General features: G+C 35.4%; 1 protein-coding gene across 1 annotated transcript in view; it reads left to right on the top strand.

The window, feature by feature from the left end:
• LOC126575807 (uncharacterized) overlaps positions 1-14055 on the top strand; it is an 80317-nt gene that overhangs the window by 36931 nt on the left and 29331 nt on the right. The window contains exons 9-15 of the mRNA XM_050236696.1: positions 91-244; positions 319-489; positions 598-778; positions 1045-1207; positions 11398-11769; positions 12086-13121; positions 13193-13539. Coding sequence (XP_050092653.1) covers positions 91-244; positions 319-489; positions 598-778; positions 1045-1207; positions 11398-11769; positions 12086-13121; positions 13193-13539 — 2424 coding nt within the window. The remainder of the gene's footprint in view (positions 1-90; positions 245-318; positions 490-597; positions 779-1044; positions 1208-11397; positions 11770-12085; positions 13122-13192; positions 13540-14055) is intronic.

Genomic DNA, 14055 nt, shown 5'->3' with positions numbered 1-14055 from the left:
TTAACTATTTCCTTAGCATATCTTGAATAAATGCTTTTGCATTAAAGTATTTTGAGATCTAATTGTTATCTTTATATTGTGCGTACTTAGACATCATACCGTGAAATAACAGTTGGAGGGGGACTAATGGAGCCTATCGGAGAAGGACGTCCACTTTTGACATTGCAGGATCTTGAAGCAAGAATGGTATTCACTAAATGCAAACCATTTCAACTTGTAACTCACGGTCGACAATGGATTTTTGGTGTGTGTTTTGTTTGAGTTGTATAAAATAAATGTTTAATGATCTTGAAATACCGTTTCATTTTATTATAATAGGTGGAGACTTGTCACGTGTGGAAGGAAGGTCGGTGAAGCCGTATTGGACACTACTCTTCAGCGATATATTGCTTTTTGCGAAAGTAAGTCGCGATCGGGTGTTATTTATTACTGAGGAACCCATCAGCCTCTCTACGGTTACCGATTCTTGTTTCAATATTCGAAAAAAAGGTTAGTGCAGTGCTCCTGCTCGAATTTCAGCACTGTAAATTTTTACATCAGACAAAACAGTCGTTCAATTTCTTGAGGTATACATATGTGTTTCACGATTAATTCCAGGTACTGAGTTTCGTTTGACGATTGATCCAAGTGGTCGCCAGATTGAAAGTCCTACAGTGCACTGTGCACCGGATCTAACTCGAACGCCCTCGAAAAAAAATTTGAAAAGGCGGTACGTTGTTCTGCGAGCTCCATCTACTGAGCTGAAGGCCGTTTGGCAGAATTTGCTCACAAGGCAAATGTAAGATCCTCAATGGAATATATTTAAAGATATTCATATTTTGTTGGTATGGTAGCAATTGCAAATCTAGAAAAATGTGAAATATTTTGACGAACATTATCAATATAGACTGACATAAAATCACTGAACATAGAAGTCTGCATGTAAATGTGAATTTATGCAGTCTATTATTTGCCATGCAAAATGTGTCTAATTGTTCTTATAATTATTGTAGTAGTTGCTGTAAATATTCTCTAAAGCTCTCTAATGTTACGCTTTATTTGCAGCTTTCTTGTTAATGCCACTCTAGGATGCACTCCTCTAAGCAGCCCATTGGACTCTCCCGACATACTTCAATCCCTTGTTCCTGCTGACATTGGTGCAACTGTAACATCGATAGCATCCGGGAATATATCCTCTTTGGATAATGTTCATCAAGCAAACAATCAGGTGTGTTTTTTAGGTTCATTAGCACCCTCTCATCCTACCAACAGCATTACTAGAAGTATCAATATTCATAATTCTATTACAATCAGCGGAGTTGGATTAGGTCTCAGTAAGAAACATTCCGCGGTTCATGCTGAAAGCAATATAGATAGGCGAACTAACAAATCATTAATAACTGTTCCTGACGCCATTTCTGAAATTCCTGAGATTTTAATGTTACATCACAATAAAAATAGTTTAGTTAGCCCCCCAAATGCCGTGACTTATATCAATGCTACGAATAAAACAAATATTTTTATGCCTGATATAGACGAACACAACCATGATTATCTTCCTGCTACAAACGGCGAGGAAGGGAAGATAAAATTGGCTGAAAAGTCATTAATGTATGCTGGACCCTTCGCGTCCACCTTCAATGGTAAAGCACAACACGATCAAATTGTAGCTTCTTCTAGACTAGAAAAACACAGTTCTTTGCGAGGTCCGCGTTCTATTGTAGAATTTAGTCTAAGTTCAGTAGGACGATCTTTCATCGACCACGCAGACGGATCCGATATTGATGGCCAATCATTATCCGCAAACGATTCCATTTCTACACCTGAAACACCTCCGGCAAACGTATCTCCTTCCTCATCCAACAAAATTTCCGATGGATTTTCAAATGATTTTAAAGATCATCAACCAATTCCTCCCTCTGGCAGCATCTCAATTGATGCAATCTGCAATGAAGAGTGCAGCAAGTATTTACTCGCTAGTGGATATGGCGGCTCTTGGGATTTACTTGAGCTCGATTTAGACTTTCACCAAGTAAACTGTGATCCTTCATTTGTAGATGATGTTATAGAAACAGAGTTTTTTGGTGATGATGACCCATTTGGCATGCTTCCGACGCACCCAACACCACCTAACTTGCTAGACTTGTAGTTCAGGAGACAATATTTAATTTTCAATAGTATTGCAAATAAACAATATAAACAACAGCCGAACAAAGCGAATCGAATGAAGTTAGGTGAATATCAATCGGTTACGAGTTACAAAGTAACTGAATATGCGATATAGCATCGATATAGCATAGCAGAGTTGAACACCCAAGATACTAGTTTGTACGAAAATCGAAAGATAAATTTTCAGCAGTTCACAGTTCACAAATTCACGGTAGTGTAAACGTTGTGCGACAAATATATAACAATATGATTTTAATCAAAGCTTTTAATAAAATTCTAAAGCGGATTCTAGGTTAACTGTGCTAGGTAAAAGTTTCTGTGTATCACCAGAAGCACTCGGTCAATTCGTCCTAACTAAATCGCACGTGGCTTTACGCTTACTTACAGTGACCGGCACAAATAAAAATCCAGTAACGACTATGATCTACATTCCTTCGAAATGTTTACGTCTATGCATGTAATAATTATGCGCATATTTTTATCTTGTAGAAGTAAGCTTGTAGTTTATTTTGGCATATGATGTTATGAATTTGCATTCAGCACAAACCAGTAAATTGAATTTCAAGTTAGAATCTCCAGTGTAGGGTATGACACACAAAAAAATCCACCTTACAAAAACAGTCCTAAAATTATTATTTTTCAACTGATCTACTTCTCACTTATGTTGGATTTTCCTTTGTTATTAGTTGTAAAAATAGTTAATTGTTGATTTAAGTCAATGTTTGGGAGTAAATGTACCGGAAAAGTGACTTTTTTCTGAATCCCAAAAGGTGTGTTAAAAACTACCTTTCCTGTTTGTAATCTTCCCATTCGGGGTTTTTAAAAAGGTTATACAGAGCGTAGAATAGCTATTAAGTACGGGATTAATCGATAAGTCTTATAGGGAATTATATCAAAATATTTAAATTATGATAGTGCCGGTTATGGAGGGGCCAAGCGGCAACCATATTCACGCAAGTACAATAAAACTATCCAAGAAAAATTAGAGCATCCTTGAGTCACCTTCCGCAATTTTCAAAGAATGTTATAAGCATCGATTTCTAACCGTAAAAATATTTACGGCATTTAAAGCTATTTCACTAAGAAAAACTCAAACATACGGCTCGTCCGTCCTTATATATGATAAAAAAAACTAAGAAAAAATCAATCAAATCAATCAATCTAAATTTGAGGTCTTCGGCCAGAACTGGTCGCTTAAAACAAAGCGATGAAGCTACCCTATACACAACCAAGCAAAAATCAATGACTCACGGGAAAGGGAATGTCATACTTTGCGGTAGTTTCTCGTAGTTTGGTTAGGAAACATATGCTCAAATTCAAAGAACTACGACCACAGTTTAGTATTTTGATGTTTTTGAATCGCTTTTGGATGAATAAGTGTTAAAATTGAGTCTGGAAAATAGGTGATTCAAACAATGTGGTGCAAAAAACCCATTTATCGTTCGGTTGAATAAATTTAAAGTACTGAAATGGCCGGTCCAGAGGCTCATTTCACACTTTACAATGAATCTGAACTATTTTAGACGTTCAGCTGTACATATTGAGTGTAACCTACATACAATTATTTATTATGAATGTATGGTACAATGATGTATGGTGCAGTTTGGGTTCACATTACCCAAGAAAATTGATAGTAAGTATTCCAAAATGTCTCGAATCATTATTTAAGGATAGAGGAGGCCATATAACTAGTAAATGCCTCATTATAATAACTTTTCTTTAAGTTATATATTGAAAACATGAAGTGGTTTTTTTTTGTATCATACCCTAAACTGGAGATTCTAACTTGAAATTCAATTTAGTGATTTAAGCTGAATGCAAATTCATAAAGTCATATGCCAAAATACTGTAGCTTTCTTCTACAATTGTACATACATAATTGTTATATGCGGAAATGTAACCATTTCGAATGAATGTAGTGGATTTTTATTTGTGCCGGTCACTGTATTGTCCGGCACTGCAACCGAAGAGGGGTATTGGCCTTCACAAGGAGATCGGTCTTGGCATGCACCAGAACTCATATAACTCCTCGTTAGAACTCATCGTCCCTTCTCACATACCGGCCCTAAAACGCTGAAATTCTGAGAAGGTTTCGTTATTTCTGGACAGCGTCCAAGTCTCAGATACGTAGGTTGTCGACAGGTTTCTCAAGTAAATCAATATTATACGAATAGCTATTCAACGGCGCTTCATATGTGATTGATGTTATACTACGACTACCAGTGCGTCCTAACTGAAATAAAGTTAACATTGTTCTATAATTTACTTATAGTTTAAGTTTAATTACACATCAAAGGCACTATTAAAGGAAGAATACGGTTAATTTGTTGACAAAGGGTTAATTGTGGCCAAAAAGGGTAAAGAAAGATCTAGGTTTAAAAAAAGCGCGTTGCAGTTGTAAAATGCACTAAGCCATGTATGACGCGTAGGTTTTCAAACCAAGGCATGTTGGCCAGTTGGCTTTGATTGATTCTTATTTTTTATCTGATATTCTTGAAAGCTATACTAATCAGAAATAATACAAAAAATGGTAAAAACACACTATTAGCAGCCCTCTCACTGAGCGCCTGATTTTTAGCACAGTACCAAAACTTTAGAACGAAAATTAAGGTATTAAGAAGGGGGAAGGGGGATGTAAAACACTTCTTGAACTATTATCAAAAGTCTAGAGCTGAAAACACCCCTTCCCCCTTCCCAAATACCTTAATTTACGCTTTACAGTTCGGCACTTGTGCTAATAGTGGGTTTTACCCAAAAAATATACTCCCCTGAAGAACGGTTCATTTCAAAGCTGTGCGCACTTTGTATTTCCCAAAAGCTGAAATCATTTTTTCCAATGACGTTCATCGCTGATCTAAGAAGAAGTGTACATCTGTAACACATTGAACTAGATTAATTAACAACTAAATTAATATATTAAATGAAGCGCAGCAAACGCATTCAATGGCCAAGTAAGTCGAACGAAGGTGTCCAAGATGCAATCAAAAAGAATCCGGCAAAAACGTAATTGGTATTTTTCTATCTAATTTATTTAACTTGATTTTAACTTACTCGATAAACCAATTTGAATTCTTCTTTCTATCTCGAAATTTTCTATCTAAGCTCTATATTTTTTTTAGCGAGGGCTCAATGATGTATGCGGTTAAACGATGTGAAATCTTTGCGATTGACAAATTGTGACCATTCCTCGTTAATAGTTGCATTCAATTTGACCTGGTATTGACAGTAAAATTAAAATCAATCGATTGGTTCTTTGGAGTTACCACTTACTTCCAATCCCATAAAACTGATAGCCTAATTTTTATTTTGTATCACGTGTTGAGGTCGTTTGAAGCTACTCATCATATTTCAGTCTTGATCCATTTCTTTTGTTATTATTTTAAACAATGCTACCTTGAAGTTTGTAATGATTTGCTATAGAACGAATCGAATTCGTAACGTTTAAAGTAAATCATGAGCGTTAAAGAACGACTATACGAATTTCTTTCAATTCCATTAAAAGACATTTTTTATTCTCTGAAAATAATAACGTAACATGTGTCGAAAATTTTCCCTTTTTACCATGTGTATAACCTTAAAACTGCTGTTTTATTGTCGATAAAACCACATTTAAAAAAATAGAAAACCAAAAAACAAGTTAATCTGAGTAGTTTTTCTTGCTAGCTATACATTTTTCCTATCTTTTGGGCAATTTGTGTCTACCATGCCAAAAGAATTGTTCATTTAACGACAGTAACCACCATTTTCCAACAACTTCATACAAATCGAAGTGCTGCTCGGCCAGCGCGTGACCGATCGTCGAAAAGTGGTGATATTTGGAATGGCCCAGGTCCAGTTAATTAGCGGTGGAGGTAGAACTGCCCAGTTTTTTGAATACAAATAATTATGGACCATTCCTGATGAGTGCGATGGGGCGTTGTCGTGCAGGAATCTCAACCTCTCATGTCTTTGATCGGCCATAAATCGGCCTTGTTTCACAAAAGCACGTTGCATTTTGATTATTGGCTACTGCCCTAACAGTTTCACGACACCCATCTGATCCAACCAAACGCACAGCATTGTTTTGCGTTCAGACTTGGTCTTGCGGTAAAAAAAGTGGTTGGCTGGGATCTATTAACGATTACCATATACCACGTTGTCACCAGAGGCCTCTACAAGCACTGATTTGACAAGTGTGATTTGATCGCCGATTTCACCAAATTAAAAGACAAAACTGTAGCTTCCCGCGTATGCCATTTTTCTGGCACAAAACTAAACATGATTAAGCAAAAAAAAATATATGTTGATGTGCAGTATCACTTATAATGTGGACTGATTTATGTAAACAGGTGTTGAATTAACACAAAAAAACAGTATGGCATGTCGATGAAACTTCAATTTGGTCTGTAAGCCCATTTATAAGCAAACAGCAGTTTTAAGGTTATAAACCTGGTATACTTCTGTGTCCAATAAATAACAGGACTCGGTACACAGTTTCCTAGTGCAAACGATTTTTTTCATTCTCGTATTGTTTGTAGGTTGTTAGTACTGTTGTTAACAACCATGCCAAGTTTCACGTCAAAATAATGATTAGTTTTTGAGATATGTTTTTTTTTGTGAGCTACTAATGGGCCATTATGAAACACGAGAATGAAAAAAATCATTAGCACTAGGAAATTGTGTACGGAGTCCTGTTATTTATTGGACACAGTAGTATATTCAACTTCATAATCCAAATGACGCCGCACAAAAAAATACAATCAAAATTACGCAATTTTTTTTCCTAAGGAAAGCTAAAAGAGACAACTTATACATGTCTAAAGTACAAATTTGAAACTTGTATGGACTGAACGGAAAAAACGCAGTTATTTAGGCAACAACCTAATCTTTCTTTTCTTTGTAATGTTTTATAACAAGTTAGCCTTGTTTGAAATGGCCCAAAACGAAGACTAAATAGTTATATTATTAAAGTGGTAGACATTCGTTTAGCCAAACCTAGAAGTTCAGGAGCAAAACGGCAATCACTTTCGTACGAATGTTAATAATAAATTCTTGGTATCAACCCATTATGAACCAAATGTGACTAGTACACACGTAGAACATGATTCAGATATGTGGGTATTCGAGATCTCTGTTAGGGAAAATGTGAGCAAATGTCATATTTCATCGGATGTTTAGCTAGACATTCGTTCAGCCGAAGTGCAAGAAAAACATAATATTTCGCAACTTTTTCGAATAAATGCAATTTTTGTGTTTGAAGCTCAATAGTAGAGCTAATCTTGATTATTTTAAGCTTTAGACATACCCATCTTGACAATAACCTTATTTTTCAATATTTCTTTTAAAAAATTGATTAGAGCTAAGTGACTAACGGAAATAATCTGACAAATAATCAAATTCTGTAAGGTTTACTGCTACTCTAAACGTTCCATTGGTTCAAATATTCACAGATAAGAACAATCCATATATTATTTTTTTTGAAAAATATCAAATGGTGAAGTTATACCTCCATTAAATATAAACAAAATAGTGTCCTAACGATAAAAAATAGGGTTTTACATGAAATAACCAACAATCAACTATCTTTTGGGCAGATTACAAGAAATATGGTTAAACCAGTAGTAATTAGATACATTTCATACGATGTGGACCACAGAAAATAATGAAAATGATTGACAATTCGAAACAAAACCATAGTTTATTGATATCCATAAGGACAAACGGCTTTTTTTCCATGAATTTAGTTTAATTTAGTGAATTTAGTCAAAAGGCAAAAGATAGGCAAATTCAAAATATTTCGAATTTATGTCAATCCATTGTCGACTGTTAGACTAAAAATTGATAGCAAGCCCAATAAATCTTACCGGAACCCAAGGCAAATCATAAGCCGGGGATACATGAAGCGTAAACTCTCGTATAAACTCAGAGTGTAATGCCAAAAAGTTTACGCTTCGTGTGGCAGGCATAATCGCGTAAAAGTTTATACCGAAACGTCAACTGCAATTACATTCGTGCACCTGCAATTACACTATGCTATTACATTTATGTGTTTTTGGCCACAAAAAACATAAATCGACGAGATAAGTTGATTTCTGAACATCTTATTATATATTTTAAGATGTTGTTGCTGTATATTAGCGATTGTAGAACATTCAATCCGTCATAACGCTACGCTTCATGTTGGTGCTAAGTTTACACTTGCTTTCACGCTCGGATTTACGCTCCGCGGGCCTATGATCTTTTTAACATAAGCATAATCTTTTTTCATTACACTCTGAGTTTATTCCAGAGTTTACGCTTCATGTATCCCCGGCTATAGTTTTGAATTTGTTATAAATGGAAGCAATAATAAAAAACCAACTTACCATTGTTTCAAAAAAATATTGAAAGAATTTAATTTTCAAGCAGTTCGGCTAAACGAATTTCTATGTGGAATTATTATTTTTTCCTCATATTTTCTCGAAAAAACATCCTTATCGTTTTTTGTTAATACATGTGTTAAAGAACGATGAAATATACCGTTGATATTAATCAAAATGGAAAACGGATGGCTAGTTTGAGAAAAATCTCGAAAAAACTTAGTTCGGCTAAACGAATGTCTACCACAGTATCTTTAGTACTTACATACTCACATACACCGTGTCCAATATATTCTCATAAAAATTCAATCATTTTTATTTTCGTAACGGGTGGATCAATTTCTATCATCAGAGTGTTTTTTTAAAGAGAAACTTATACTGATCAATTAAAAAATATGTTTCGGAATTACCCACCTCCCATCCTTTTTTACGAGCTTCAATCGTTTCGAAAGTCCCACTCACGCGGCACGGACGACTTTTAAAGACATTTCCTTTCATTTTTTTGGGATCGTTGCTTCAAACTGAATAAAATTAGACAATTTTTGTTCGTTTAGGTTCAATAATTATATAAACAAACGATAAAGTCCTGTAGGTTAAGATCTAGTGAACTCGGAGGCCATTCATTCTTCTCTACAATTTTGGTTAAATTGTCCCTGCACCAGTTATGAAACAAAAAATGCTCCTTCAAGAGCACTCCATCATGCCGGAACACATAAGTTTCGTTCCCGCATCATCTTTCCACGCTAGATTTCACTATTTTCTTCATAAGATATCTTTTATAAGACGTTGGGTAAATTTATCCGCCTTATTCGATAAAAACTGGGGATAATTTGTCGTGCCGGCGAATACCACCCTAAACGACCACACTAGTCGCATTTTGTAAACCTGGTGATGTTTTTTTGGTTATCTGTTACATCCTTAATGTTTTTGGACCACAATCTATCGTTTTGGACACCACAACTTTGCTCTAGAACAAATAACTTTTCATCAGAGAACACAAGTCGTGACCAGCGTGCCGCGATACGGGAAGAGTTGCTGTTTCATTTATTTTTTGTTGAATAGCTTCAGAAATTTAAATTTTTCATAAACATTATATTCTAGCTCCTATTTAAAAACAGGTTATACGTAGTTGATATCAAAACATTCAAATCTGTAGCCATTTTTCGTGTCGAACGTTGAGGATAACGTCGGATACGTTCCCGAACGGTCTTGATCACATTTTCAATACTAGCCGACCGCTTTCGCCCCTATCTTTTTTTGTAATTCAAAGAGGAAGTCTCAAGCTATTTTTTAATGGTTCGATATACGAAATCAAGCTTGATTCCAAGATACTTCAAGGTTTTGAAAATAGCGCCTGGACGCTCCTTATCCAACATCTTTTTTATAGCACAGACACGTAATGGATTCATGGTTACTAAAATTAGACCCGCAACATAAAATAGACCAATCCAACAGCCAAAATGTTAGTAAACACTACAATTTGAGTAAACAATATTGATATTTGAACTAGGTGCTGTGAACATACCAAAATCATCCAACAAAAATGTGTATGAGAATATATTGGACACGTTGTACACAGAACTGTGCAACGATGTTCACAATCATTTCATTTTTACCTAGGGACATAATGTATGTACATATTGCTGAAATATATAGAATTGATTTCAACTGATTACGTATATCTGTTCCAACTGATCACGTATCATAACACGTATTTTCTAGTGCTCAAATGTAATTGCTGTGTGACAAATAATTGAGCTTTGTTCCATTTTTAGATTGCAGGAATACGTGTTATCGAATTGTTTCTATAGCATTTTTAAAATAGATAGACACCAATATTTACTCTTATATAATAGTATTACAATCTATAAAAAATGTAAAAATGTTTGAAATAGGATTAAAAAAGAAGCAAACTCTACAAACTCTATGGTTGCTTGCCATGAACAAGGTTAACGAAAGCAAAATTGAAGCATGTTTTCAAAGACCATATATATTTGAAGACCATTATATCTTATAATATAATCTGTTTTCATGCGTATAACGATTAAGAATGGTATATGGAACGAAATTTGATTATCTCCTGAGAAATCTTTACGATTTACTGATAACGTAGAAGAAAAATAAAAAAAGTTCTGTTTTGAAAAATTAAACGCTTGTTAATTTTATTAATTTCCGATGTCAGGCAAATGAACAAAAGCCTTGTTAAAATGAATAGCATCATGAAGAAACTAACTGTGGATACGATGCAACACGCGGCAGATAAATCCAGGCAATGCTCAAAGATCGGAGTCATAAGAAGCCAGTCCATTATAATTTCTTGAAAACAAATGACCAAACTTTAAAGCGAATTTAGCATTAAATACACAGAAAATAGTTAATTTCAACATCAAACGTAATGATAATGTTACGGTAGCAACTGACAAGCGTTCAATTTTTCCAGTGAAAAGTACTGTTTAGTATAATGTAGCTCTGTATGATTTAATTTATCTCATTTAATGTTGCGTTGCATTGCAAAATTTTTTATGATATCTATTCAGGGCAGGTTATATATGAGAGCAATAAATTGATGAGTTAAATTATGCTTTGTTTAACTGTTCTCGTAGATTATTTGTTTTCTCTAGGTTTCAGTTCTCAAACTTTATGTACAGTTTTTTACGTGAGTAATTGATAACAATTTAATGCAATTGGGCTATTTTAAAGGTTTTTATTCGAGTTCTTATGAATTGGGAATATAGCTAGGAATTAATATTAACCTATTCAAAACTTATCTTCGATTTTCTCTCTCCTCTCTTTTTTCCAATTCCGTGATGCTTACTCGATGGCTACTACAAAACGATTCCCAACGCGGCGATTGGTTTTTTTTTTATGGCATCGATCACGCAACCCGGTGATTTCTCTCATGCGTGTATAGGCAAGGCTAAATGCAATGCCAAAGCAAGTCGAAGAGCTTATCGATGAGCAGTGTAGGAAATTAAATAAAACAGGTGTTCCGCAAGGCGGTGCCCTGCACTTAGCCCAATGGATGAAAGGTCAATTGGACAAGCAGGTCATCGAATCAGATCCTATTGATTCGGACTCAGAGCAACAGGTGGAAGAATGGACAATTGAAAAAGTGAAAAATCGATCCAAGGAACTAAACCTTGTTGATTCCAACGGTAGTTTGCCAAGGTTCCTGACAAACACCAAGGTTAACTCCGCTGAGCAACTTCCTGCAGATGAAATTTCAATGTTTGAAGACGACGAGGACAAAAGTTTTTCAAAAAGTACCACTTCCGATAGTCAAGTAAGTCAGCTAATGAAAACATTTCCAAATTTTATTTTTGTTTTAAAATGCTTGAAAATAATAGTTTGCTTGCTTATTGATATTCAATATGATAATCATGTACAAGGTATTGAAGAATTGAAGAAAAAACAATTCTTTTACCACATCCGTTGTTCCATAATAAGCTGTTTCATGCATTTAATATTCAATTTCCATAATCTGTTCTAATATGATTTGATTTCCAACCATTACGGTAACTATTTTGTTAAACTTTTATTAATTAAGAACATTGTTAACAAACATCCTTGCAGTTGTAATTTTTTTTTTTGTATTTTAGGTAACTGTTCGATCGAGCCCTTTGAGTAATAAGTTAGACACACTATCTGTGTGTCGAGAATGTCATAAGAGATGTAAAACCCGTATCAGTTCCAGGAGCAATAATTCGCTTAAAGTTCAGCACAGCCAGAGTACTCCGTCAAATCCATGCTGTGTGTCTAACTCTACTACTGCCAGCAGTCTCATCAAATGTGCAAACTCTTTATCCAGTATGTCGTCTTCGAGTACGCTTACATTGCACGGAGCGTCTGGGCAAGAATATGAATCGAAATTCACCGAACCACTGCAACATCCTATCACAGAGAAATCATCTTACATTACTTCTAATTGTACTGCTACACATAAAAATGCTAAGTTGGGGCTTAATCTTAAGCTCACAAATAGTGAGGTAGGCAATTATCATATACCTTGTCATTGCAAATGTACGCCAAAAGATTTTGAGAATTGCACGCTAAGCCCTGATCAACTACTTCATGAACAAGTAAAAATTTTGAACTTTGGTGAAATCAACGCAAATGTTTCTAACGCGCAGAATACATGCAGAGAAAATGAGGTTCTATTAACTGGTACAAAAAGCCAAAATGCCAATTTTGCTAATTTTATTAGTGAAAGTAGCAAAGAAACCATAAAGAACAAACAAGATACAGATTGCTCGTTTAAGGGTTTCTTCGAACAAATCAACGGTGTTTCATCGATAGCTGCTAAATTAGATCCATTTGAAACTCTTCCTACGATTGCGGTAATGCCTCCTACACCGGATGTCGTTCAGCGTCAAAATATGCATCTTACATCCGTACATTATGAAAATTATGGAAAACAACTGAGAACACACGCTGTTGACCAGTGTATAGAACGGACTATTAGCGATGAGTATTCTCCTGACAATTCTCCTGAGGATGAGATTGTTGAGCCACCATACCGTGCTCTAAATGCAAGTCTAAAGCGGTACGGAACAGTTTCTAGCTTGGAACGTGTACCATCTGAGGATACGGATGATAACAAGACCTACAATTCTTCGGAGGAAGACTCAGATTACGGTATAGTCTTAAGATGTTACCATTTTCAGAACAGTATTGTTTTGAGCATACATTATTTTTATTTTTTTTAGAAATAAAAATAGTTACCAAGGAAGTATTCGACAATAACGAACAAACTGCTAAAAACTGGACTACCAGGGCCGGGAATTTTATCGAAGAATCCCGCGCTTTCATAGATCGCTACCTTGGACACGTTGCACGCAACATGAATACAACCGATGTAGAAGATAACGGCAACCATGAGCAACCAAGAGACAAGTCAACGGAACATTCCACCGGTTGTGGGGAGGCCGAAGAAGAAGAAATCGTAGAAGGAGAAACGTCTGCCACATCTGGTGAAGAAGTATGGGGTACGCCAACCAGTGGCGGCGAAAATGATGATATGCAAATCTTTGGCAGCATCGAGCAAACACATTCGGTAAATATGTTCAAACACAGTGTTTTTAGTACTTCTCTATGTAAAACACACGCTACAGACCAACCCCAAAACTTCTCACTGAGCACTTTTTCTACAGAGATGAACTTGAACAACGATCAGTACGGTGGTAGACATTTGTATGGCCGCACCAAGAGGCTTAGGAGTAAAACGGCAATCAATTACGAACGGATGCATTATTTTACAGTATCAACCTTCTATTGTGTTTGTACACACTTGACTAGCATACACGTAAAATTTTGTTTAGATACGAGGGTAATTGAGAGAGCTATGTGTCCAAATGTGAATAATCGTCAGATTTTGGCTCCTTTAAGGGAGGACGTCGGTATTTTCGGGACAAAAAAAAGATCCGTTTTTAACAATGTTTTGTGACGTAACCATTCAACTTTATTATTTCAAATCAATGACATATTAATCTACAACTTTTGAAGAATATTTGGTATTGTTTTGAGCAACATTTTTTGAAAAATTATTCAATGGCATCAAATTTTGGAAGGC

The sequence above is a fragment of the Anopheles aquasalis genome, chromosome 3 (assembly GCF_943734665.1).
Source record: "Anopheles aquasalis chromosome 3, idAnoAquaMG_Q_19, whole genome shotgun sequence".
NCBI classification, from domain to species: domain Eukaryota; kingdom Metazoa; phylum Arthropoda; class Insecta; order Diptera; family Culicidae; genus Anopheles; species Anopheles aquasalis.
This window is presented reverse-complemented; position numbering and strand designations above follow the sequence as displayed.